Source organism: Eulemur rufifrons, chromosome 15, assembly GCF_041146395.1.
Source record: "Eulemur rufifrons isolate Redbay chromosome 15, OSU_ERuf_1, whole genome shotgun sequence".
Lineage (NCBI taxonomy): Eukaryota > Metazoa > Chordata > Mammalia > Primates > Lemuridae > Eulemur > Eulemur rufifrons.
Genome location: NC_090997.1, coordinates 102,505,485 through 102,533,240, shown reverse-complemented (window position 1 = coordinate 102,533,240; position 27,756 = coordinate 102,505,485). Strand labels below are relative to the sequence as shown.

Genomic DNA, 27,756 nt, shown 5'->3' with positions numbered 1-27,756 from the left:
CTGAAATCCACAGATGCTCAAGTCCCTCCGACAAAATGGTGTAGTACTAGTGCACATCAGCTACTCCCATCCTCCGTATACTTTTATAGTCACTAGATTACTTATGATACAATGTAACACTACGTAAATAGTTGTTATGCTATATTGTTTAGGGAATAATGACAAAAAAGTCTGCACATGTTCAGTACAGATACAACCGTTCTTTTATTCTGAACATTTTCGATGCGTGGTTGGTTGGAACCCATGGATACGGAGGGCCAGCTACTCCCCAAGCGATCTACATGTTGAGGTGCTTTTGCAACACAGATACCTTCAAATGCAAAGGCATTTTGTTTCAGAGAGTAAATAAAACAATACTTATTCTAGAAAAGCAGTAGTGATCTTCAAAATACTTTAGATAATTTTGTACCTGGTCCCAAGAGTACCAACCACTCTCACTAGCGTGGATGAATAGACAAAAGATCACCAGGGCTTTGGGGGACTTGAAAGCAAGAAACCAAGTGAGGCAAAGCCCATGCAAACAATTCCTTCGGACTGGTACTGACGTGGGGCAGGCAGGTATGAGGATGAACACAGAGAAGCGAGGGCTCCGAAGGATCTCCGCAGAGGGTGACTCCATCTCTGTCCCTCCGTCCCCAGCAAAGCGTGTCTCTCAGCTGCCTGGGCCTTCTGAGGTTTGGATCTTAAAGTAAATCGTGTTTTCCTTGGGCTTTGCTTTCCTGTAGCAACCAAATACAAAAATCGAACTTAAGAGAAATAAGTAAGCAGTCAGTGTGCTGATAAACTGTTGCAAAGCTTTATGCAGGAATAAGTCTCAAAACAAAAAGAAAGCAAGGTCAGCAAGCACTAAAGAAGAAAAGTGGCTTGCGAGCTACGGCCCAGGGGCCAGATCGGGCTCACAGCCTGTTTTTGTACAGCTCATGAGCTAAGAATGGTTTTCTATATTTTGAAATAGTTGGAAAAAATGAAAATATTTCATGACCTTAAAAAAATTAGATGAAATTCAAATGTCAATGTTCATAAATAAAATTTTACTGGACTCCAGACACAGCCATTGCTTTACGTATTGTCTGTGCTGCTTTTCTGATGCAGGGCAGGGCTGAGCGGTGGCAGCAGGGGCCCTGTGGCCCCGCAGCCTGGGATATTTACCATCCGGCCCTTTGTGGGAAGGGGCTACAACCCCTTCCCCCCAGCACAGCATCGGGGGTGCTGCGGCCTGACTCGGCCACCGTAGGGTCAGCATTCGCTTGGAATCTGGTGATTTGGGGCACCTGTCACTATTTCCTTCACCTGCAGAATGGGCACGATAACCACAGCAGCTGGCACGCGGTGTTTTGGGAGGATTAGGCGAGAATAACTATCCACGGTCAACACTCCGTAAAGCTCAGCGAGAGTTACGATTACTCCCGTTCCCTGATGTTTTCTACTGAAAGTAGGGAAGGAGTAATTGAACAGTCTCTCTGGTGGCAGACTGTGGCTACTATTTGCAGAATTAGTATAGTGGAGAAGACAGACAGGGAAATAAGCGATTATTGTGAAGTACGAAGAGGATTTTGAGAACAGAGGGTGAATGGAAGGGTAGGGCTCCCTGGCAGGGCGGGAAGGGTTCTGACGACAGAGTGAGGTGATTAAACAGGACATCTCTGAGATGACCAAGTGCCTGTTAACAAACTATAATGAAACATGTTTAAATCAGGTAATACGACATTAGCTCTGTATTTCTGGCACTGAGGACCAAAAAGAAGGAAATCCTTAGCAACTAGAAAATGTGTTTTCAGTTAAAATAGAGTTTTTGGCCCTTATCAGTACCAAGACATCCAGAATTTCTCCGAGTGGGTTTTACGGAGCACCTATCTGCCGTGGGCATCGTTGACAGAGTTATTAAAACAGATTCCTGGGTCCCACCTGGCACTTCCTCAGTCAAAACCGAGAAGCCCTAGGAATCTGCATTTCAGCAAATGCCCTTGTGATTCTTCTGCACACTCAGTTTTGAGAATCACTGAGGAAATTGCACAATTTGCAAGAAGAGTGTGGAAAATATGAGAGTTATTAAACACCTACCATGTGCCAGGCGATGAATTAGTCACTGTCACCTACCTAATCTCATTGAATTTTCACAGCAACTCTCTAAATTAAGTATTATTGTGGCTATTGTGTGGGCTTGGGAATTAAGGCTCTATAGGGTTCGATGACATTCCCAAAGTGGCGTGACCACATCCAGTTTTGAACTCGGGCCTTTGTCACTCCATAGACTCCTCTCTGTCTGCTCCACAGGACACGTGTGTCCTTGCTGTGGAATCTGGGAATTGAGTCTGTGAAAGGACCTGAGAAATATCACCTCATCAAGCACTTGTCCTTCGTTTTCTTTTTTAATTCCTTGAAGAGTAGAGTCTAAAACTCCAGTATAGCACTCTCTGTCACAAGAATTTTGTGAGGAAAATCACTAAAGAATCTGAGCCAACAATTGCTAAGAGGACAGAAGATGGATTTTACAATGCTCCCAACTCAGAGTTACTAATCTTGGGGTGAGCTGGGGATCTCGGTGGCCCTGCAGTCAACGTCATCCTCTGCCACGCCGTTTAGAACAGATAACTGTCAACTAAAAATGCATATTCGTGCTCTCCATTTTTTCCTTACAAAAGATCAATAGCTATTCTGGTTTGTTTCCCTTACAGAAGTTCTGGGAGTGGAAAAAAAAAAAGAAGACACAAATAAGCTCTTCTAAACCCTTGGAGAGAGGAAATGGAGGACATGGGGTGATATTGTGACCTGAATTTTCAGAGGGCGTATCTGACACGGACCCCCCCCCCCCCCCCAGAGTCCCGAGCACCAGGGGCTTCACCTCCACAGGTTCTCGGCATCCTTGATGGTCTCTGGCAAAGCGACGCCCTTGGTCTCCGGAAGCAGCAGCGTCATCGCCCCGGCAGCCAGGCCCAACACCCCTTCAGAGGAAACGGAGCAAATGGAGCCATTAGAACACAGCCCGTACACCAGCACCATTTGCAGAAATGATTACTGCTGGACAACACAGGTGGGAAAGACATTATTTTTTTAAAAAAGGTTGTCAGGAATATTTAGGAAAGAAAACTAAAACAACAGGGTAACTGAGGAAATGCCAGAGTAAGAAAAGGGAAGCTTGCCCTCATGCTACTGCTAGAGCAGTAGAAAGTTCCCTAGTAACTGATGCTTAAGTATCTGGGGGTGTGCTGATGCAGGGCACAGTCAGCACACACACGTGGGCATCATTACTTTCTCATTCTACTTCCCTCTCCCCCTGCTCCTCCCTTTCTTTCTTTCTCTCCCTCTCTCTTCCCGCCCCTGCTTGCATTCACCTGTGCCCAGGCATGGCAGGTCGCTGCACATGACCAGCCATTTTTGCCTTCCACCAAGTGGGTAAGCAGGGTCTTGGAGGTCCCCTGGCCCAGGTTTAAGGAGAGAAGTAAGAGTGCTCTCTTCCTTCTCTAATCCAACGCCATCGGTAACCAAGGTGATACAGAACTTTGATTCCCATTTGTTTCATCATATCTATTCCCAATTGTTAAGATCTAGATACAGAAGTGGGGTGAAAATTTAGTACCTTCAAGACTCCAGCAATTATATGTTAAATGCATAAGAGCTGGTGATCAAATTCATAAGAAAGCAGGAGAATAAGCCAAAATATCTCTCATATTCTATCCTGTAGGATGAATTATTGGATTCTGGAGTCATAGGATGTAAATCTCTGTCCCACCTCCTAGGAGTGGCATCTTATCTTTCCCATGAAGCAAGACAGAAGGAGCCAGGAGACAACTGAAGAACACACACCATCCTTGCCTTCTGTAAGCCGGCTGAAGGGTACCATTCCCTTCACTCAGCAAATAGCTGCTGAGTTCTCACACTACCAGTCACTGAGCCTGCTGCCAGGCTGGAAAGAAAGAGTAGTAATGCTCCACGAAGCCTTACCAAACACAGCGAGGGGCAGGTCTTGCCACACCTCCACCAGCCTGAAAACCATGAAGGGAGTGACGATCCCACCCACATCACAGAGGGAGGAACACACCATCATTCCAAGGTTCCTGATAAAATACAGAGGACAAAAATGATTACGTGTCTGTGATTCACTTTTCCAAGTGTCAGCTGGTCCTAGAGCAGACACAATGCTCACACTGTGGCTGGCTGTGGGTGTCCAGGGCTCAGCACCCCCAAGGAGCCGTGGGACTAGACGACATGGTCCTGAGAGGAGGTAATGGGCTAGAGCTGCCCACTGCCCGTGCGACTGAAGAGAGCCTGCCTCTTGTTAATTACATGTCCAAATATTGCGCTCTCAGGTATGTAATTCCTGAAGAATTGCTACAAGCCTGAGGAAGATAACAACAGCATGTGCTACCTACTCCACATCTCACCTGTACCTCACTGCTGGCCCAGGGCCATGATCTGTCCTCACTGTGAGGAAAGCCCAGTCTCGGGGGGTGACTGGCTCTAGCAGCATCTGGGCTCCTCCCAGCCCTAGGACTCTGGGAGTGGGGCCAGCCAGGAGGGAAGTCTTAACTGATCTGCCCCAGAGACTGACGGACCAAGTCATCACCTCCATAGCCAGCAAGTGACCCTCAGAGGAGATTCGTGGGAAGAAAGGAAAGGAAGGGACTAATTACAATGAAGAATCTGTCACTGGAGCTCTCAGTTAAGCTGTAAGTGTCAAGGAATGTGGTTCCATGTGATGTAACCCAGAGAAAAGATGTGTTGCACAACGTAACAGGCCTTAAGTATAGGTTCCCAAGAAAAAAAATGAATTCTAGCTTCTAGCACTGGTACCATGGGGGCGGGGGGGGGGGGGGGGTCTACGGTGTTGCTGAGGACACTCTGGTGCTGAACTGGGAGTTTTTGAGGAAGACAGGGCTGGCTGTTGGCATTCTGACTTAAAGTTTCTTTCCTGCGGCTGAAAGTTTTGGTCTCTGTTGAAAGGAGAATGAGATTTAAACTGTGATCAGTCACTTTTTCCACCTGATGAATTGCTAGGGATGCTCAGAGCAGGCATTAAGAGCTGGAAGGGAAAGAACTTCCACTAGGGAACCGGATATGTCTTTTACAGTAAATAAACAGAAAAAAAATAAGTATTTCTATATTTACCCATGTAGTTACCATTTTTAGTGCTCTTCATATTTTTTTGTGTATCAATCCATATTTCCATCTGCTATTATTTTCCTTCCTTCTAAAAGACTTGAAAGACTAATATTTTCTGGAATGCAGGTCTGCTGGTAATGAATTCTTTCAGGTTTTGTATGTTTGAAAAAAATCTTTATTTTTCTACCTGTTTTTGAAAGATATTTTTGCTGGGCCAAGAATTCTAAGTTGGAAGGTTTGGTTTTGGTGTTTGTTTTTTTTTTTGTTTGTTTGTTTTTCTTTGAAAAAGTTGTTCTACCATCTTCTTGTCTGCATCGTTTCCAATGAGGAATTTGCTGTCATCTCTTATCTTTGCTCCTGTTGGGGAGGATGTGGAGCGACTGAGACCCTTGTGAACTGTTGTTGGAAACGTACAATGGTGCAGCCTCTATGCAAAACATTACAGCAGTTCCTCAAAACACTAAGAATAGAATTACATTATGATCCTATAATTTCACTTCTGGCACATACCCCAAAGAATTGAAAACAGAGTCTTGAAGAGGTATTTGTATACCCATGTTCGTAGCAATACTATTCACAACAGCCAATGGTGAAAACAACGCACATATCATTGACAGATGAATGGATAAACAAAACGTGGACAATGGAATATTATTCAGCCTTAAAAAAGAATAATATTCTGACACATGCTACAACATGCATGAACCTTGAGGAGATTATGCTAAGGGAAATAAGCCAGTCAAACAAAGACATATGATTCCACTGATACGAGGTGCTCAGAGTAACCGAAGTTACAGAGAAAGAGCGTAGAAGGCGGTTGCAGGGACTGAGGGCGGAGCGTCTGGGGAGTCATTTCGCGGGTACAGAGTTTCAGCTCTGCAGGATGGGAAGACTACAGGAGACTGGCTGCACAGCAACGTGAGTGGCCTTAACACTACTGAACTGTACACCTAAAAGTGGTTACGGTGGTAAATATTATGTGTATTTTACCACCATTTTTTTCAAAGTTCCTCAGTTTACAGAACAGTCGTGTGCCGCAATGGGAAAAGCACAGGCTTCAGGTCAGAAAGGTGTGGTTCTGGCCCCAGCCCTGCCACCTCCCAGCTGTGCAACCCTTACAATGTGCCTGTCCCTTTCTAAACCTCAGCTCCCTTGTATATAAAATGGTATAATCATGCTCTGGAACAAATTTAAGGGCTAACCCGAATCACCAGTCTGGAAATGCTCTGTGCATCACTGCACATGTCAGCTGTTTAAGAAAATGGGGCCCAGAGGTGTCAGAGAAGCTGCTGGAGTTTACATAACTACTTCGCGCTAAGCCCAGGGTTAGGACTCAGGTCTCCCTCCTCCCCGTCCAGTGCCCCCTTCTCCGTGCCAGCTGCCTCCTTTCTTGCACTTGCCCTCTCTGCAGAGCACAACCTGCCACCTCTGTCATTTCACATTCCCTGCTGTAGTTGGGGGTTGACCCCTCTCTGAGCAGGAGTTCCTAACACCACCACTGACGTCCACACTGATCAACCAACCTTGGAGCGTCTTGGGGCAATGGAAATGGCGATCTTCGCAGAGCCTGGCTCACCTGACGAACCCTTTCGTGCACTCACCTGATGAACGTGGGGTACAGCTCGGCATTCACTAGGCAGACCATCTGGATCACAATGGTGACTCCCATTCGGCCAACACAAGCCACTGTGATTTTCAACCACTGCAGGTCTGGAAGGGACGCAAAGAGGGTGTGTCAGTGGATGGGGGCTCTGTTCCCTGAGCTACTTCAAGAAGCCCTGGTGCGTTGTGCTTGGACTGCTGGAGCTGTGGGGGCCGGAAAGGTTGCTTTATCTAACCTCATTTTGGGGTCAGTAAACTGAGTCCTGAAAGATCTGTGGACAAATTTGAGAAGACCCCATTGTGCAGAGGAAAGAACGAACTTTTTGAATCTCAGCTTGGTTTCCTGAGCTCTAAAATGGGAATAAATATATCCAGCTTATAGGTTGCCATGAGACTTAGAAAGAATGTCTGTCAAACGTCCACTGTCACCACAGAATTATAAAGTTGGCTTTTCGATTATCATGTAGTAGTGCCCACCGCGAGCACAGTGCACTCAATAAACGTAGTTCCTTTAGGCACTAGTTCTCAAACTAATGGAACAAATTTCTAGTTCTCAATCTAATGTTTGTTTCCAACACATTTTTAACTGAAACGTCTTTCACAATGCTCTCGGAGACTGAGAATTAGGGCAGTAAGCTTTGTCTCACCCTGGCAGGCTACAGTGGGGTTCTCGATCACCCCAAGTTTGGGGAGGAGCCCCCTCGTGGGGGCTGACCAAAGAATTGGGCTTAACCAGAAGGAACCTCAGATCCTTGGTAGCCGCTGTCACCTGCTTTCCCTGGTTACCCTGACACTAAAATGCAAGTGGCCTTGTGACATGCCAACTCACTAAAAAGGCCTCACAGACATTATGTCATCTGGACCCTTGTCCCCAGACACTGGCTACATACGGGAATCTTGATTCATGTCACTTGGCTAGCGTGAGGTTCCAAGAGACAGTGGAACTCGCCCACCCATGGGTGCAACAGCGCCCCTCTGGCCCCCTGCAGCCCTCCCGCCTGGCGGAGAACCCACACTGGGCCTTCAGTGAAGGACACGGCCCTGTTAGGGGCTAAAAGGCAAAAGACAAAGGGGCTCTTTCCGGTGCTCCAGGGGAGCTCCCTGCCACGGGTCTTTCACCTGGCGAGAGCACTGCTGGGGATGAGCCCCGACCCAGGGAACTAGCGCACCGCGGGGGCCACTCGTCACAGCGGCCAGCAGAGCCCACTTAAAACTGAAGTCAGGTCAAGTCAGCCCCCTGCTCAAAGCAGACTCTGGGGATAAAGCCCAGGCCTGGCTCACTCCACGCCTCCCTCTGCCCACTGCCCGCGGGCTCAGCCCACTCTAATCCCAGGAATTCCGAGCTATTCCTCCAATGCCACACTCTTTCCACCCTGAGATCCTCGCACCTGCCGGGAACACTCTGCCCAGATTTTTACATGGCTCCTTCCCACTTCACTTAGGTCTCCTAAGGCCTCCCTGCCCACTGGAGAAAGAATTAACAGCCATCACTACCCAGCCTTCTCTGTTCCCCCTAGGTCCTCTCCCTGGGCCAGCAACTTTCTCCGCATTGCCCCCCCGAGAGATCCTGGGACCTAGAGGCATTCCGGCCACACAGAAGGCCTCAGGATGTTTCCTGGAGAGGGTGAATGACTCTCGGGCAACGTGATGGGACTAAGGCAGGGGCAGGTGGAGAGCGCAGGTGCCGGGCGGACAGTCTGGAGAGGGGACGATGCCTGAACTGTGCCAGGTGAGGATTGGACAGACTCAGCCGTCGGTCACCCTCTTTCTTGGTACTCACTGCTGTTGCTTTTTAAAAGTCTGCCTCTTCGTCACACCTTACCCAGGATTCTAGACATAGGGAGACGGGGAGAAAATGGGGAACGTCTGTTTCAGATCCACTCCGCCTCTTGTCCTTTGTTCTCTGCTCTTTCCCCACAAAAGGAAGGAAAAGAAAACTGAGCTTTCTTTCCCACCTTTTTATACGTCCAGTCTGATCTACACAGCCTGGGTCTTAGGAGTACATAGTCCAGGGGACATTTTACCCGGTGCCCTGCACGAGAGCCTGCCACGTGACCTGTGAACCAAATGCAGTGCACCAGCAGGAGGAGCTGAGAAAATAGCAAATCTGCTTTTGTATTTACTTAACATTTCCAGAAGCAATGAGTGTGAAAGGCAATTTACGAACTCAAATTAACACTGACTAAAGTTAATCTGTACTTGGTTTATCTTGGATCGTAAGAACTGCAGATGGAAGGATACAGCCACCAAAATGGCCACCGTTGAAAAGACTAGCAATAGCAAGTGTTGGTGAAGGTGTGGGACAACCGCTCGTGCCTTACTGGGGGGGCGGGAAAGGCTCACTCTAACCGCTTTGGAAGGCTGTTTGGCAGCGTCTACTGCAGCCACACATATGCCTCCTCCAGACCCAGCAAATGCGCTCCCAGACCTGCGCCCACGGGAGACGAGGGCATCTGCCCACCAGAAAGACACGTGCAAGGATGTCTTTAATCCCAGTGAGCGGCAAACGCTGGAAACAACACAAGTGACACTCAACAGTGGAATGGTTACATAGTGTAATGTTCATACCATGGGATGCTACACGATAATTTTTAAAAAGTACAAACTACACTCTCCTGTGAAAACATGGATGAATCTCACAGGTGCAATGATGAGTGAATGAAGGGGGACCAAAAAAAGTGCATTTGGTGTGGTTCTATTTATTTGAAGTTCAAGAACAGTCAAAACTAAGGTGTGGAGAAAGAGGTCAGAACTGTGGTGATGAGGGCAGGGGCTATTGATTGTGAAGGAGCAAAGGGAACCTTCTGAGGTCCTGGGGGTGTCTTGTGTCTTTGTCTAGGGTCACGCTGCAGGTGTATACATATGTCAGAATTTATTGAGGTGTACACTTATAATTTGCTCATCACATATATGCTACACCTCAATTTAGAGGTTTTTTTTAAACAAATTGTAGACTGAGGCAACACTTTGCCTTTGTTCTTGTTCCAGAGGCTTATCAAAAAGTTACGACACTACTCCCACCGTTCGATTTCTTGGAAAATGATGAAAACGGTCAACTCACCGTGTGAGATAAAAATCATGATGAAGCAAGCCGTCCCTGCCACCAGATTTGACACGGCCAAGGGGTAGCGGCGGCCAATGCGGTCAACGGTGATGAAGATGACAAAGGCTGCAGGGAACTCAACCAGAGCCGAGTAAAAGAAATCCAGATGGAGGTTCCCGCCGGTGGCGCCCAGGTGCATGATGAGGCCCTGGTAGAGCACAGAGCTGCTGAACCTGCGCAAAGCGGAGGGCTGGAGTCAAAGGCAAGCTCCGCGGAAGGGGAGTTTCCAAGACGCCCCTCCCAGTCGGAGAGAAGCATGTGCCACTTGATTTAGAATGTCCTGGAGCAATATGGGGGCGGGGTACAAATCAGGAAGGGTGTCGTTGAAGGGCCCTTGATGAGGAACTTCCTTCATGGTAGATGTAAGTGTGGCTTCTAGGATGCACCCCCGTGTCTCCTGGAGACCGCAGCTGGCGATCGCTACTGTTCACTGCGTACTCGGGCGCCGGGCCCTGCACCCCGCACTGCACATGCACACGCTCATCTAGCCTCCAGCAGGCCTACAGGAGGTCGGTGGGAGAAGGCAGCAGGCAAGGGCGAAGCTTCTGGTATCAGACTGCTTGGTGAGCTGTGTGGCCTTGAGGAAGTTAACTAACCTCTCTGGGCCTCAGTGCCCTCATCCGTAAATGGGATAATAATAGTACCCACCACATTGGTTTGTCTTGAGACGCACTGAGTTAATGGACAAAAGTGCCTCCTGTAGTTCCTGGCACGTAGTATGTGCTCAGTAAAGATGAGCTTTTATTGTTGGCATCATCATCATCATCTTTCCAAGGTCAAGGACCCAGAGCACCACAGACCAGAGACGCTGGCCGAGTCGTTCCAAGTGCACAGCGCGCTCCCTCCCCCATCTCGCACTGCCTCAGGTGGGCACACTCCTCCGCCCAGCGCCCCGCCCACAGCTGAGGGGAATACGGCAACATCACAGAACGCGGCACACAGACCAAGGCCTCGCTAAGTCACTCTCACGCGAGTCAAAATTTGGAGTGTCCCATGTGTCACCTTTGGGGAAACAATATTACTTTGCAGGTTCGAAACCTTTCATGATCATATTGGTGTTTACATTGTGAGAGGAGATTCTGTCTGATAGTAAATTACTCTTACCCAGCCTGCAAGTTGCCCGTCAGCTCCAAAGCACATATCACAACTGACGTTTCCAATTTGTAGAGCTCTTGTTTTACAAAACCGTGCCCGGAGAAGCACTGGGATGCTTTTGTTTCTGGCCCTAAATTATTCCTCACTGGCCAGAGGGGTCAAGAGGACAGGAAGGAAGGCGCCCACCTGAGCCCCCGGCCCCACCCAGGCCCTTCAGCCAGTGGAACAGAAACAGTCACCCGTCGCTGACAGGGACACTGAGGAAGAGAAGTGCCAGTTTGATTTTCCAGTCCCCAGACCAGCTCACAAGCGTGCAGGGCTGCCACCTCTGGGCAGAGCCCCTGAATTGCACGTGTCTATTAAAGTAACAAAAACAACTTGTTACTGAGCCTCATCTGTACTGATGCCCCACCCTGTTCTAAGTCCTTTTCACGGATTAGCTCACTAATTCTCCCAGCACGCCTCGGAGATAGGTACTGTTATTACTGCCGTTGCTGATGAGGAAACTGAGTCACAGAGAGATTGAGGCACTTTTGAAGGTCGCCCAACCAGGAAATGGGGGCCAGCCCTCCACGGCAGTGAGGAAACCGCAGGGTGGCGGGAGAAGGTGCCGGGGGCCAGGCCTTGCTAAAGCCTTGAGGGCCACCAGAGAGAGTTTGGCTTTGTCCTCTGTGGATTAGGAAGCCCGTGGGGGCATGAGCAGGGGAGAGACAGGTCTGTCCAGCTTCAGGGCTCCCCTTGTGGCTTTGTGGGGTGTCACCTGAGGGCGGGGGGGGGGGGAAGCCACAGGCCCCTAGCAGGCGCCTGCATTGACGCCCGAGACGCTACACGGAGGCTCCTGCAAGGGCTCCGAGCACACACGGCAGATTCTGGAGATGCCGTCCAGACAGAGCCGAGGAATTTCCCAAAGGCCTGGGGAGGGCGTTAGAGCACAGAGGAATCAGGACACCACCTTGGGGGCCGCATCCGGTGTGGAGGGGAAACTGAGCGTGCCGCAGAGCAAGCGAACATTTCCCTCTGCAGTGGCCCCAGCCTCTACGCTGAGGGTCCCGCTGAACGGGATGCTGAGCATCTGCGGAAATCTGCCAAGGCTCACGGGCCCAGCGTGCGGATGGAACGGGACCCCAGGGGCAAACACAGGGACGGGCGGTGGGGGGTGGTGAGGGTAAGTCAGGACAGGGCGCCGTGAGCCTGGTGACCAAAGAGCTTGGTGGTTTCTGTGGAAGGGTGGTTATTCATTCAACTTTCAGCAAATATTTATTGAGGGTCTGCTATGTGCCAGGCATGCCCGGCCCGTTCCAACTCTCTGTTCCAACAACACCCGCTGTGGAAGTGCAGGCCAGCGTCCCCGGGAAGCAGGGCTGCCCTGGGTGCAGGGGGAGGCCCTGGGTGCAGGTGAGGAGAGCCCTTCTGTCGAGGGGGTGACCCGGTGTCCCCTGAGGGCACAGGGTAGGGACTCCAGTCATAGCAACTGGGGGGGACGCAGACCCCGGGAGTGCGCAGGGGTATGCGTGTGACTTTTCTCATCAGTGCGTGACAACCGCACAGACACTCTCAGGTGGGGGCCGTGATGTCCTCAGATGTGAGGAAGGAAACTTCCTCCTTGAAGGGCTGAGCCCCTGGGGTCTCCGCCCTGTCTGGCTGCGAGTCACAACCCACTAGTTCCCGATGAGGCGTGGCTGGAGGCAGCCTTGGAATCCCTTTATCATATTCCACTCACCTGACTGTCGCCCTCCCCTCCTCCTTACTAAAAAGCAGGCTTTTTCCCAGTACTCAGTCCTCGTGGGAGAAATAAGAGCCCTTTGGCCACTCAGCAGCCATATTAAAATCCCCTTCACCCTGCTGTTTTCCGCCTGAGTCACGCCCCGTCTGCAATCTGTGCGCGGGCCGGGCGGGGACTCACCACAGGTACATGAGGATGAAGGTGTGCTTCCTCAGGCTCGGCGTGCGGAACAGGTCTGCGAAGGAGGGGCTCAGCTTTCCCGTGACGTCCTCTTCCAGGGACAGCATCTGGGGGGTGTCAGTGCGTCAACCCCACTGGAGCTGCAGAACCGCCCCTGGGCGCCCCCGGGTCGGCCACAGCCACCGCTGCCACGCCTCATACCCTCCCCGGCCGCGGCGTGGCCCGACTGCCGCCCCAGCTAGCCCCAGCGGCACCTTCTAAATCGCAAACCCAACCCCAGGTTCAGTGACGCGAGAAACCCCTTCCCAGCTTTGTCACCTTCACGTCATCAGGAGGCAACTTCCCGTTCTTTTGGGCGATGTGGTTCATTATCTTTATGGCTTGAGTGTTTCTCTTTTGCGACAACAGCCACCGAGGGGACTCCGGCACGCACCTGTGGACACACTTCAGCGCTGCGTGGCATTTTCATCACAACTCGTCTGACTTTAAGCCCTGAGGAGAGCGAGGCCGCTGGCCAGGGCAGCCTGCCGTCCTCACTCGGGACTGAGAGTCCCCAGGCAGCTGGGCTGAGAATCTGAGGTCATCGTGCGCTGGCCGTGCGGCCCATGTGGAAGCTCCGAGGGTCACTCCTACTCTTAGTGCCACCAGCTAAGATTTACCAACCGAGAGGGGGCCACTGTGTCCTGCGTAGCCACCTCTCTGGAGCAGGCGCCCGCCCGTCTCCCCTGGAAGCGGCAGCCCTGGTCCCTGGGAAAACACGCAGGTGGCCCCGCACCTGCCCCGCTGTGCCGCATCACAGTGTCTCCGTGCAGCACAAGGGCTGTGGAACAATTCTCAACGTCTTTCCCAAACAAAATAAAATGAATTTACTTTCTTTTAAAATCAGAGCAACCCCATGCTGTCCGCGTCAGACGGGACACAGGTGTCACAACTGAAAGATCAGGGGTCTCTGGCACAAGCGTCTTCTGAAAACACACAGGCGTTGCCGCCCCTGCCCGACCACCGACACTCGGCCTGGGCGGGAGTCACTTCCCGCGGGGGCCCTTGTTCCACAGTGACAGGAATGGCGCGGGCTCCTCTGGACTCCCTGGCGGCAGCGCACAACCCTCAGAGGCCACATTGCACTCAGAGAGCTTGGGTCGACTCCCGTGTCACCCGCAGATGAGATTTGCTCTCAGTAAAACTGCGGCTGGTTCCGTGTCGTGAAGGCCCAGTGCGCCCATTCCCCGGGGCACATGACATCGAGCAGCCCTGTCATTCATGCATCCATTCGTCCAACCAAGATCGAAGGCCTGCCGTGTGGCCAGCCGAGGGTACTTCGGAGCCGTGTTGACAATACCAATATTACTACACAAAGGAAGACGTGGGAGAGGAAAGAAGACAGGAGAGAGAAGAGGGGGAGGGGGAGAGGCCCAAGAAGGCCGCAAGGTGAGAACATCTGAGCTAATGCCAGCAGTGCTGGGGAGAATCCAGGGGCTGTCGGGGGTAGGAGCCACCACGGCAAAGCCACCACCCATCGAACCTTCTCCAGGTACTGGCCACTTTGCAGAGATTGTCCCCCAGACTTCCTGAGGCCCCGAGCAACACAAGGAAAGCTGCCTCCTCCACCAGGAGCGAGGCTGACCCACCGAGGCCAATCTCCCTGCGGTCAGCGTGGCCTTGTGTGTCCAGAAGGTGCATGTTCTGAGGCTGCAGGATTCCCCTGAATTTTTGTTCTACTCTTAGCATCGCTGGCCTTTATTAAGGGAGACTGAACTTAAAGAGGCTCTGTCTGAGGAGAGCTCCCCACGCAACGAAAATTACCCGTAATATCAGAACAACCCGAATGGCACAAGTGGTGTGAAGCGCCAGGCTCCGGGGCAGCGCTGTGCCTTGTGCGTGGGGACGGCAGGCACCTTGGAAGTTGGGCACCCTCCACTCAGGAGCCTGGTCCCCCTGGAGGATGGAGGGTGGGGCAGGCGGAGTGGCCAGGAGCAAGGGCCTTACCAGTAGTAGAGCAGGAAGAGGAAGGTGGGCAGGGTGACGGCCAGCTGCAGCCAGCGCCAGTTGGGGAGGGCGTAGGCCAGCCCGGTGAGCAGCACCAGCCCCACTGTGAAGGCCGCCTGGTACAGGATCCCCACCGTCCTTCTGTAGCCCAAGCCGACAAACTCTGTGACTGCAACAGGAGACGTGGTCACACGCGGGCCCCTCGTGGTGCTCAGAAGCCGAGGGCCCCAGTCCCCTCCCTTTCTCCCCGGGAGCCGCCGTGCCTCACCCCTGCCCCACCTGCCCCAGCTTCTTTCTGTCCCGTGTCCTGCATTTCTCCTTCCCCCAAACCACAGCCACACTCAGCTCTCACCTTCTTCCCTGCGACCCCTCGCACCCGTCGCTGAAGCCCCCAGGTTCACCAGGCTGCTCTGTCCCCGGCTTTTCTCTGTCTGTCCCTTTTTGTCTCCTCGTTTAATTCTCCCACTGGCCTCGGCCCCCAGAGCCTTCCTCCTGGAAGCTCCAGACTGAGCCAGGATACTTCTCAGGACCCCAGGAGTGTTCGTTGATTTAGCAAATATCTCTGAGTGCCGACCTGGGACCCGGCACTGCTCGGGGTGTCTGGCTGCTTCGTGGCACGGGAGTCCTGCCGTGGAGCCCCCGTGTCCCCGTGAGAGACGGCAGACAACCCATCACACGTATGTAAATTCTACACTACGTGAGAATGTGGTATGTTGCTCTGACCGGGGTTAATCCTCCGCACCGGGTGCCAGCCGTGCGCATGGGCAGACGGGGCGGCACAGGCTCTGCCCGCGGACGGGCTCAGCCGGGAAGCCTCACCAGCGAGCCCACGTCTCTCAAGGTAGGATCGGGGTTCCTCTGGGCCCTAGCGAACTATCTCTCAGAAGGGGGCTGCCAAGTGACAGGGCATGGTCTTCAGAGGTGACGAGACATGGCTGTTTCCCTTCTCCCATCCACAAAAGAGCAGGAACGTGGATCACCCTCACTGCTCTCCGCTGCCCCACCCTGGGCTCGGGGAAACACAGGCAGCCGTTGTTCGATACTCTCCTCCAGGAAGGGACGTTTTGTTTCCTATTATTGCCCTTCATAGAATATTTCAAAGGGAAAAAACAGGCTAATACTCATGTTGGTTTATACCTCAATTTTCTAAAAAATCATAATGTTTATCTCCTCTCTTATTTCATCTTGTGCTTCCTCTCCTAACTCCGGTGTGCCATTCAGACCTATTTATTGAGTCTGTTTTATTTCTTTTAAGGAGTTGCTGGTTCCCTCATATTTAAGGTGTTAAAATATCCTCCCACCCGTCTCTGCTACCTGCACACCCCACCACCACCGCCAACCTTTTGTTCCCCAAACAGATAAGTTGATATGGAAACACCGGCTCTAAGCGATTGTCTCTCGGATACAAAGAGAGCAAAGGAGGCCGCACCTGCCCCAGTGTCTGCCCGAGTCGCACAGACATGTACCGTACCCGGTGCTCCTGCGAGTTCCCCAGACCACAAACATCCCCCAGAAGCCCCACTCCACGCGTGGCCCCTCCCACTCCGCCCCGACACCTGACCTCTGCAGGTCACTAAAGTCCAGGCAGCCTGGGCCCCGGGCATAATTACTCAGGGTGTAGCCGGCCATCCAGCTGCCCTTGCTGACCAGCCCCTGCAGCAGGCGGAAGAGCAGCACGGACACGTAGTCGGGCACCAGGGCCATGAGCACGCCCGCCACGGCATTCACCAGCACAGTAGCCAGGAGACACAGCTTGCGGCCAAACCTGCAGGGACAGGAGACGGGAGGGTGAAAACCTGGGGTCAGACACACAATGGGACACCAAGCTGGCGGGAGGGCCACCACGCTGCTGTCCTGGCAGGCCAACGCCGTGCTGGGGGACCACAGGGACAGTCAGGACAGCACTGCCCAGCACGTGGCCTGGCCATCGGTCCCCAGAAGCTCTGCAGCTCTCGCCGGGCCCAGTGGGGAGTGCTGGGCACCCTCAGCCCGAGCCCAGCCCGCGCTGTCCTTCTGTGTTGAACAGATCGTGTTCCTGTTAACTCGCGTGAACAGGGTGTGCCGAAAACCAAGCTTGTCCTCTCACACAGTTAACCTCACAATGGTCGTAGAAGCCTTTCTGTGAAACTATTCAGTTCCAGCAGTGTGACGAACGAGGACCAACTCTCCCCGCCTTTGTTCCTGAATGCAATGGCGAGCTAGTGGCTGACGTTCCACACCAGCATCGTGCTTGGTGGGCTCCATCTTTTCAACCGCATCCCCCGCCCGGACAGTCCGAGGAGGCTGGGGGCGAATTCACCCCCTGGCTGGCCCAGCCCGGCCTGCCCTGTCCTCTCTGTCACCCTCTGCCTGTCCCCAGACCCACTTTGCTGGCCGGTCCTGTCCACTGCCTCAGGCCTGCACCCCTTCCCGGCACCGCTCCACGCTCGCCAGTACACGCCTGTGTCCTTCACGGACCAGGGACACTTCTCACCCCGCAGGGCCCACCCCGACTCCGTCGTGTTGGTCTCCTGTGTCCTTGTCTCCTGTGGAGGCCGCGCGCCCCTCTGAGCTCGGCCGGGTCCTCCCCGCCCTCGCATCCTCCTTTTCCCTCCACCACGCCATGCTCACCCCGGACCCCCAGGCTGTGCCCGCTCCTGCCTCCTCCACAGCCAGCTCAGGTGAACGAGCTGCCCACACGCTGGAATCCACTTCCTCGCCGCCCGTTTCTCTGCAGTCCTGCCTGTCCGGGCACCCGTGGCCTCCACATCCACAGCCTCCAACCCTCCTCATTTTCACGCTGCCCTGCGGAAGAGCTGCCCTTCTCCCACCTCCGTTTCTTCTAAATGTCCTTTGCCGGCGCCTTCCTCCCTACCGCCCGCCTCGAGCTGAAGCTCCCTCTACACTCTCTTCTAGCCTGCCTCAAACACGTGTTATAGCCTTAGACACAGGCTACTGGAGACAAATCCCAAATATTGAACTCCAGCCCAAAGCTTTCTCCTGAGCTCAACTCACACACCCAACGGCCTCCTGGATGTCTCTTCCCATACGCCCCATGGGCCACTGCTAACACGTCCCAAACCGCACACACCTAAGCTGGAACTCTGGCTTCTGCATCACCCCTTCTCCTACAAACAGCTGCAGCAAAAATCCGTTCCTAACCCCACTCTCCCGTCGCCAACCCAGTTCTGCGCACTTGCTCTAAACATAAACCTTGGCTTTGCCCCACATTTCTCTCAGCCCCGCACCCCAACTGTGCGATCCTCACGCATCTCAAATCTCCGCCCCCTGCAGCCCAGAGCAGCCCAGAGCACAAGCGGCCATGGCTGGTCTCTGCCTGAGTCTGCAGTAGGTTCCTACTGGTCATGTTCTTCCACCCTGTCCCCTGGAATCCCCTGTCCTCAGGGCACTGAGGGCCCGTGTAACTGGATTGGCCTTTACATACCTGTCTGCGATGTAGCCGACGGTCAGAGAGCCCAGGAAGAAGCCCACGTTCACGCAGGACTGAAAGAGGTCCAGCTTCCAGGCATCGGCACACACCAGGTCAAACTGCCAGTCACAGCACGGAGGGAGGGACCAAAGACAGAACCATACGTAGGTCAGGACTGCACCCTCCCATCCTCTCTCCAGGCAAAGTAAAAGTGTGTCTCGCCACACCGGGAATCCCGGGCTGTTTCACAGTTTTCTCTTACCGCACTTCCGCAAGACACAGTTCACGGTTTCTGGGCAACCACTCCGTACGTATCAACACACAGTCGAGCCTCGAACAACGCGGGTTTGAATGGAGGGGGTGCACCGACACACGATTTTCCCAACAGAAGTCACACCAAGTGTGCCTGCCTCTCCTGCCTCCCCTCCCACCTCTCCCACCTCTGCCACCCCCGAGACAGCAAGACCAACCCTCCTCCTCTTCCTCAGCCCACTCAGCACGGAGATGATGAGGACATTTATGATGCTCCACTTCCACTTAATGAACAGTAAATATATTTTCTCTTCCTTAGGACTTTCTTAAATAATATTTTCTTTTCTTCAGCATACTTTAAGAATACAGTGTATAGTATCTATAACATACAAAATACGTGTCAATCAATTTTCTGTTATCAGTAAGGCTTCCAGCTAAGTGTTTGCAGAGTCAAGAGTTACAGGTAGATTCTCAACGTTGTTCAAGGGTCGACTATATTCCTAAGACCTTCTGTCACTCTCATCATGTATTAAATAAAGAGGTTGCTGTCAAGTGCTTTGTCATCGACAGTTGGTTATCAAAGGACAAAATGTCTTTGAGCAAGAACAGGTAAACCTTCTCAAAAGAGACACGGCTGCTAGGTAAGTTTTCTAAAAAGAAATACAGCCAAGCAATTTTCCAAAAACAGAAATGTAGCAAAAGAAATATAATCTGTTTCCCAGAATTGGTCAAAGATCCTTCATCATTATTATATATTTAATTAAATAACTTCCACTAATAATTATGTGCATGCTGTTGTCACTGTTGGAGCCGTGACAACTCGAAAAGAGGGGAGCAGAGACAGTGGGGGCGGGGCGTCTCAGAGGCAGCTGGAATTCCAGCATCGTGTGGGGTGGGAAGGGACTTAGGGTCCCATGTGCCAAGAGCCAGGGCAGAGGAGGGACCAAAGGGGAAGACAGAGGGGAAGACAAGGCGTGGGCTGCCAGGGAAGGGCTTGCTGTGTTTGGAGTTTTAGAGCTGTGGGGCATGTGACAAGCTTCTGCCCAGTGTCACTCTCATTCTCTCCACCAATCTCAGTATTTATTTCCTCTAAAGTCTAGCTCAAAACACATCTTCTCCGTGGAGCCTCTCCCAGGTGCCCCACACAAGGTGTAATTGTTTGGCCCGTGGTTGCTGGGCCTTCCTGCCTGCCCTGTGCTCTGCCGTGAACGTGCAGGGCCGGATCTTTCCTGCGGGTTATCTGGCTGCCCCAGGGTCTGTATCTCCAACTGCCCAACTGTCTCTCTGTAGCCTCCACCCACGTCGCCGGGACAACTGTCTGTGTCTGCCAGGAGATTTCACTAAACACACAGGCACGGGGGATGTGGAATTGTTACCCCTGGGCCTCGGCTTGTTCCTTTCTTGGCCATTTGGCCACTGTTTTTTGTTTTTGTTTTGGTTTTTGGTTTTCCTTCTAATGTCTGCAAGTCAGTGTCTCTGTGAGGTGTTCCTGCCGCCTCGCCCCGGGACTGCGCGTGGAGCAGACACCGCCCGAGCTGGAGGAAGCGAGTCTCAGCTGAAACACCCGTCCGAGGAGAGCTGCCCCAGCCCCTGCAAGGCGTGCAGACCTGCCCACCTCCTCCGCTCCAAACTCAAGCCTACCCGCCGCGCCCTGACACACCTGTGCGCACCTGGGAGGAGCCGGGGCTGCACGAAAGGCGGGGGCAGAGGGGGTGTCCCAGGCCCGTTGGCTGCCCTTGCTGGGCTCTCCCCAGGGCCGGGGGACTCTTTCCGGCACAGTGTATACAGCAACAGGGCAATGTTCACCAACTCACCCCATCACAAGGAACCCCCAGAGTCCTTGTTAAAATACAGATTCCCGGGGGATTCTGCCTCAGTAGGTCATGATGAATAGGAATCAGGGGAGCCCAAGGATCACGCAAGTTTGGGAAACATGGACATAGCCGCCTCTGTCTCAGCGTTCGTGGCAGATGGAAGACAGTGGCTCCCTGGCCTGGTGCAGGGCTGCGGCTGAAGCCATGGCTGACGGAGCAGAAGCTCCTGATGGGGGAGTCAGAAGTCAGGGGACGTCCACATTCCTTCCCCAAGGGACCTCGTGACCTAGCCCCTAAGTCTTGGGGTGGAAGTTAGACTTGGTGTTCAAACAAATTAGCGCACCCTCCTTCTTTAAGCAAATTCCAATGTCCAAGGCAAAGCTAAGTTAAAAATTAGTTCTGCAGCAATGAATAACTAAGCCTAATTCCCCAGTAATGATCCTCAGTGTAGGATGAGGAGCCGGGACACAGCGGGAAGGGGGGATGGAAGTGGGAGGCGATTCCCACCTGCCGCCCTCCTGCCCGCCCACCCAGCATCCATCACCTTTGAGGATCTGCAGTTGAAGCTGCCGGTGCCCTGAAGCTCAACACAGCCCACAAGCAACTCTCTCCTGAAACCTCCTCAATGTCACTGTCAACGAGACTGCCAGGAGTCCCGCGATCCTCACCAAGGCTCCACATCTTGGGGTCATTTGAAGCCCCTCCTTAGCTGTTGCAGACAGCCAAGCCATCCTAAGATGCTCTTGGGTCCCTTGAGTCTGCCCCCGCCATTGCTGCTGCCACCCACCGAGGTCCCCTCACCTGGCTCCTCCACCTGCCCACACGGCTGCCTCTACCAGGTTCCCAGCCTGGCTTTCAGTAGCTCTGTCTGCCCCCAGACCAGAGCCCCCAGCCATGCAAAGTCTGCATCTTTTCCATCGTTTCTTCCCTCCATTCCCACGACAAAGGTGTTGCTGACGCTCCTCACCAGGGCTCTTTCCTTGGCCTCCTCCCGCATCCCCCCACCTCTCGCGAAGCCTCCCGTCCCCCCACCACCCTGCTTCCTGCCCATTCACGAGGTCCAGCTGGGAGCATCTTGTTCCTCTGACCAAATAAGACCAAAGTCTTTGTCAGAGTTAGCAAATAAAAATAGAGTGCCCAGTTACATCTGAATTTCAGATAAACAACAGGTTTTTTAAGCATATGTTCCATGCACTATTTGTATTCCCAGTCATAGTCATCAGTATCAAATAGGCTGCAATAACTGGGACATAATTACCCTATAAAATTGTATTATCTGAAATTCAAACATAACTGGGCATCTTGTATTTTATCTGGCAACCCTATATAGGGACTGAGTCCCGGCCCCAAGAGGAGATACCATCGACATCTCCCGTGACTCCTAGAGGACCCTGGATTCCAATCAGCTTAACAACTCATTGCTCCCTGAACTCATTGCTCCTCTCCCTGGAAGCTCAGCTCAAGCTCTCCCCCTGGCCTGGGATCGACTCCCCCTCCCCCTCCTGTTTCCTCCTCTTGCTGGTCAAAATACCACCTGAGGCTCAGCTCCAATGCCACCTCCTCCAGGAAGATGCTCAGGATCTCTCCCCCTGTAGAGCCCACCAGTCCCTCTGTGCCCTGCTCACAGCACTCACCACACGCGGCCTGGGGCTGGCATTAAATGGACACTGGCCTCACTCTCGCTGCCCCCTCCCCTCTCATCCCCGTGAGACTGCAGGTGCCTTGAGGGACCCCACAGCCTCCCTCCCTCCCTCCCGCACAGCATCACGCCCCACGCTGGGCAGAAGGAAGCCCAGAACACGCTCCCTGAAGGCCCGGGTGGGCGAGGATGGATGAATGAGTGTGTCTGGTCCTTCCAAAGCAGAGCGTGCCTCAGTCCCGGAGAACAGACACATCCCCTTCCTGCCCTGCTTTCAGGGATATTCACCTGTCCAGCAGGAGTGTCTGACAGTTGAATATCCCTGGAAGGTGAGTCTCCCCTGCTCTGCCCAGGTGAGCAGGCAGAGCACTGACTGCGCCAGGAGGGAGAGGGGACCCTGGGCTTTCCTCCAGGAATGGCCCTAGATGTGTCCCCACTGCAACCACTAAGGGAAGGGAAGGGAGGATGAAAGGAGACCCGAGAAGCCCTGTGAGCCTGGGGACCGTGGGCGTCGTGGGCAGCTGGGAGGGACGCGGCGGGGAAGGGGGAGCCCAGTGACCTGGTGTTTCAGGTGGGTGGTGCCCGCGCCAAGCCCAGGCCACTGCTGGCAGAGCCTCTGAGCAGGTGCTGGCCCGTGGCGTCCCCAATTGATCAAGCGCCCACGCTGGTCGCAGTGCAACGCTTTCACAACAGTCCGTGATGGAAAAAACCCTGGCGGCACTTCCTGCTAAAAGAGTCTCAGAGCCAAATGCCCTGACAACCAATTAAACTTCCCAAGCCCGGCTCCTTTGGTGCCATCGCCCTGTCCCACATGCTGAATGGGACCGCGTGGAGTGCGAGGCTGCACAGTCCCCAGATGAGCTCCACAAGCCCATGAGGCAGTTATCATTGTCCCCAGTCTGCCAGGGTGCTCAGAGAGCCACAGTGGCTTACCCGGTGACGCTCAGCGAGGGAGGGGCGCAGCTGGGACCCAGGTAGTCCGACTCCAAAGCCAGGGCGATTCCCAGCCCCCAGCACCCCTGTTCAGGTCACTTGGCATCACTCTTGAGTCAAGGGTGGGGGGCCCACGACTCTAAGCGTGGGGCTTGAGTCCAGTGTGTTCTGGGAGCAGCCTGAGGGCAGGAGGAGAGGACCCCCGGTCTCCCCGCCGACTCGTGTCCACGCAGACCTGCTCCTGGCTGTGCCGGCTGGGCCTCAGGGCCTCAGCGTCCTCCTCAGACACCCGGAGTTGTGGAGGATCAAACCAGAGAAGAATGCAGGGCGCCAGGACAGAGCCAGACCCCCGCCAAGTGCATGACAAGCACCCCCTCTCCTCCCTCTGTCCTGACGTGAAACAGAGCCTCGCCTGCCCTGCCCTGAACCTCCACGTTACCCAAAATGTGGAGCCCGCTCTCACCTCGGTGACGATGGAGGAGCCGGGCGTGTTGTACACCCAGCCGTCCTCGCAGGGGCCCAGCGGCAGGTGGCTCCCGTTGGCGGCCAGGCCGGCCAGGGGGTCCACGCAGCCCAGGGCGCTCTGGTTCCAGTCCACCTCGTAGCGCCTGCACTGGCGGGCAAAGGCGTCGCCCGTGGCCCCCAGGCCCGGCACCGTGTAGTTCAGCTCCTCTGCCCGGCTCCAGCCGCAGCGCCGGCTCAGCTCGGCCGCCCCGGGGCTGCGGCAGTGGTGGTCGGGGGTGAAGCCCAGGAAGACGATGCCCACGTAGATGGGCGCGAAGGCAGCCGAGAGCAGGCATAGGGTCAGGAAGGCTTGCTTCTGGAACCAGCCGAACTCCCCAACCTGCTTCAGAACGTCGTCTACAGTGGGCATGATGGGTCAGCACCCTCATCGCCCGGGCAGGACCTGCTCTGGCTGCAGTGGGCGGGTGCAATGTCTCTCTTAGAGATCTTTGAAAAGGGGTGTTTTGAAATCAAGGGGCTGTCCAAGCGTGATAAGTCTGGAAGGCAACCAAAGAGAAATAATCTTTTACCCCGCAGCTCGGTCTCAGAGCAGGGGTGGCGTGCGCAAGGCTGCCTGGCCAAGCTCTTTGCTTTGCCAGGAAAGCTCGTCGGCAAGGCTCAGACCCTAAGAGAAGCGGAGTCCACCGCAGAGCGAGGGCAGAGAGCCAGACAGCGCACCGTGCGAACCCCCAGTCTCTCTGGGCTCCTCTGAGAGATGATCTGCTGAAGAGCCTCTCAGAACCCAGACAAATCAAAGACAGCAAAGGGGCCGCCCGGCACAGCCACAGGTTCTCCAGCCCCTGCAGCCCACACTCCCGTCCCCGGCGTCAGCTCTGTGTCCCACGCACAGCCCGGCTCCCTGGCCCATCTCTGCTGAGTCACAGTGGGTGACGGTGTGTTTGCTCTCCAGGCCCCAGCGCCATTTGTCTCTGAGGGATTTAAGGCCAGAGGCCGGTGGGAGAGGGAGCCGTGAACAACCAAGGCCGGAGCTCTGGAGCCCCGCAGCCGGCCAGCCACGGCGGCCAGTGAACCTCGGCAATGCACACGGCACCCTCCATCGGGAGCACCAGCTCAGCGCTAAGAGTGTGTGATCCCGGGCATGGCCACAGCAGGCTTCGGGGAGGATGCTGCTGTCCCCGCTCCACAGCTGGGCAGACAGAGGCCTAGGGAGGTAAAAGCAACTTTCGAAGTTTGCACATTACTGAACCTGAATGTTGTCCTGCTCTGAAGCAAGACCTCTGGCTTTACCAAGCTGCCCTGGGCTGCCCTGGGGACTCCCCAGCAGCTCGTCTGTTGGTTCCTTTGTTTATTCGGCAAATATCTGCTGAGTTCCTACACACTTCAAGCTGTGTGCCAGGCTCTGGGACGTAGAGACGGGACAGTCCCCAGCTCCAAGCTCCGTCCAGTGGGGGAGACAGACTCACAAAGGGACAATCACCTGGGCTGTGACAGCAGTGAGCACAGGGAGCCAGGGGTCCCCAACACTAGGCCCCCCAGCGCAACATGCACCTCACAGGGTGAGGGAGCAGCAGGTGAGGAGGAAGACAAGAGGGCGGGGCAGACCGACAGCCGGGCGCCCCCGACCAAGGCCTCTCGGCTGAGTGCGTCAGCACCTGTGTGACCGATGGAAACAGCGAAAGCCTTGGATGACACTCCTGTGTTTACCTCCCGGAAGATTGTAACGTCTGCCTTGCTGGGAGTCTCTCCCGGGCGGCCCCGTGGGGAGGCCCACAGCGCTGGGGCACCTCTGCCTGACAACCAGCCGGAAACTGAGACCCTCAGTCCCACAATTGCAGGAACTGAATCCTGCCAATCGCGCGCCAGCTCGGGATGCATCCTTCTCCAGACAAGCCCTGTGACGAGTCCAGCTCGCTGCAACCACCCTCCCGGCCGCAGAGCCAGGAGACCAGGCGTGTGCATGCTGGACGCAGCTCAGTCTGTGGCGATGCGGTTACGCTGCGGGAGACAGGAAGGCCTCGGGCCCGGGAGGGGCTGCGACACCAGGGGGCAGGTTAGCAGGTACACAGGATGCCGGGTGTCCCCTTCGCTGCCGAGATCCTCATCTCCCTGCTCTGTGGGCACTGGCAGCTGGAGCCCCAAATCCCGTGGCCCATGGGCTGGTGTGGTCAAAAGCGAGCCCCACCGCAGGGCGCTGCAGCTCCCAAACCCCCTCCTTATGGGTTTTCTTCTCTGGAGATGCTCAGCTGCTGCCCAGGGAGGGCACAAGGGGGCTGCTGCACAGGGGACTGAGTGCGGCCCGGAACGGGGAGAGGGAGAGGACCGGAGGCAAGGCCCTCCCCAGAGGAAGGCCATGGAGCACGCGCAGAGCTGGCCCAGTCCCCGGACACGGGAAGCAGCCAGAGTGCAAAGGTCCTGCTTTCACAGACTGGGGAGAAACCAGGGCCCCTCCAGCCCCACCTCCCGAGTGGCCCGGCCAGGCCCGCTGCTCCCTACTCCGGGGAGAAAAGCAGCTGCCCTGGCTCCGGGCGGGAGCTGCCCTTCCCAGCTGCTAGGGGCTCGGACCCTCTCTCTCCTATTGGACTAGGGGGCAGGGCCCCCCTCCCCCGTCTCCCAGCCCCACGGCTCAGACCCACGAGGGCTGGCCGGACACCCCGGGCAATCACAACTGCACAGTGGCCGTTGCCACCCTCCTATTAATAGCTGAGCCTCTGGGATGGGGGAGCAGGCTCCTCGCTGAGCCACTCATGATCCGACAGAGCCTGTGGGTTCCCACACATTGCAGGTGGGAAACCACGGCCCGAGGGAGCAGCTCACCTGCCCAAAGTCACGCAGCTGGCTCCAGGTGAGTCTCAGTACATCCCTTCACCCAAAGCCCGTCACCAGTCACCAGTTTTCCAAAACTCCCCATGCTGCAACCCAACTCACCAAATGCCCAGCTGGACGCAAATTCCAGTGGCCACCTCTCTCTGCTCCGGGCTGGGGACCTCCTGGGCCACTAGGTGGAGATGGGGGCAGAGCGGGGGCTTGCCTGGGAACACAGAAGGAAGGAGCCGGGCTCGGGGCAAGCCCAGATTTGCACGGGAAGTGTTGGCCACCGCGGTGCTGTCCAGGGATTCCAGGTGACGTTCCGGTGAAGTGGCTGTCAGGCCTATGACAACAGGGCTGTGAGAAAATCAGCCATGGTTCTGCAAGTCGGTCACTTGGGGGGACTGGCCTGCCAAGTCCTGGGGACCCCGAGTGTGAGGGGACAGCAAGCAGCCTGGGGTGGAAGCTCCTGCTCTGGCCACTGGGCGCCCTCCCCGCCTCCCGCCTCTCGGGGCTGTGCTCAGGCCCCTGTCGCCTGCCCAAGGCTTCCTCAGTGGGCCCCCGGGGTGGGCTGTTTACCCTCTGTGCCTGCCAGGAGGGGACCACCATCGTCCCGGAAGCTGGGACAGATTCTCCCCCACAGCCTCCCAGGAACCAGCCCTGCCAACCCCTCAGTCTTGGACTTCCAGCCCCCACTGCTGTGAGGTGGCATTTGTGGCACTTTGTCCCAGAAGCCCCCGACAAACAAGCCCAGAGAGGCAAGGCCCAGGCCTGCCGGGTCGCACACGGACCCACGGGGGCCCCCTCTAGGCTGCCTCTACCTCGTCCCTTCACCGAGCCGTTCCTGGGATTTACTGAAAATGTGATGCAGAAAATTCACTCATTTTCGTTTCCGATCGTGCACTCCACAGGATAGTCCTGAAAGTCTACTTTAGGCCAGGAACCACGAGGCGGGATGCAGACATCTGTGATAGGAAGAGAAACACGACCATCCCTTCCCTCGTGGAGCTTGCTGAGAGGAGAAATTCCTATTCGTCTACCCTTCTAAGTTCTCAGCTGGGGACCCTGTAAGAAAAGACAGAGTAACGAGAAAAATAGAAGTTGACCAGCATTTGCATCTCACGTTGACAAGGGAGAAACGCAGGGAAGAGTGACTCAAAGCGGGGGCTTGGAGCCCCTGCTGCTGTGGCATCTCCAACAGAGGATCCTTTGCAGAGACGTGCGGGACAGCCGAGAGGGTTCCAGGCGTGGGAAGGCCCACGCGGCACGTGGAAAACGACAGGCGGCCGAGAACCAGGCAGCAGTTTGTCAGCAGCTGTCTCTGGTGCCATCTCCAGGCTGAGAAGGGTCTGGCCTTGTCTCTCCATGAGCTCTTGTCCTTCCAGGTGGGGCGGGGAGGCGGCGCCACTGAAAGCTTGTGTCCTGCTCTCAGGCAGACGGGGCAGGAAGGGCAGCTCCCCTTGCATCTGCTTCCGCTCAGAGTAAACCTCACACCGCAGGGCACAGCCCAGGGCGGACACGCTGGTCTCCTTCAGCTCCCACTGAAGAGTCGTGATGCAGAGTTCCACGTACCCTCCCCGAGGACAGGCCGTGGGGTGACGTCTAGCACTGGTGTGCGCTCGCTGTGTGACTGCAGACGGGCGGATTTCT

At 54.9% G+C, this 27,756-nt stretch overlaps 1 protein-coding gene across 2 annotated transcripts; it reads right to left on the bottom strand.

The window, feature by feature from the left end:
• Positions 1-185: 185 nt before the first annotated feature.
• On the bottom strand, positions 186-23,772 carry SLC22A1 (solute carrier family 22 member 1). Of its 2 annotated transcripts, XM_069487333.1 has the most exons (11): positions 23,300-23,772; positions 18,214-18,317; positions 16,400-16,554; positions 14,790-14,958; positions 13,122-13,236; positions 12,804-12,910; positions 9,764-9,978; positions 6,702-6,810; positions 3,943-4,055; positions 2,843-2,942; positions 186-719 (listed from the first exon to the last, which is right to left on the bottom strand). In XM_069487333.1, exons 1-11 carry the CDS (start codon positions 23,708-23,710, stop codon positions 653-655), a joined length of 1,665 nt encoding a protein of 554 aa, XP_069343434.1. In that variant the 5' UTR covers positions 23,711-23,772; the 3' UTR covers positions 186-652. The 2 variants fall into 2 exon arrangements, with proteins under 2 accessions (XP_069343434.1, XP_069343435.1); XM_069487334.1 differs by lacking the exon at positions 3,943-4,055.
• Positions 23,773-27,756: the final 3,984 nt, after the last annotated feature.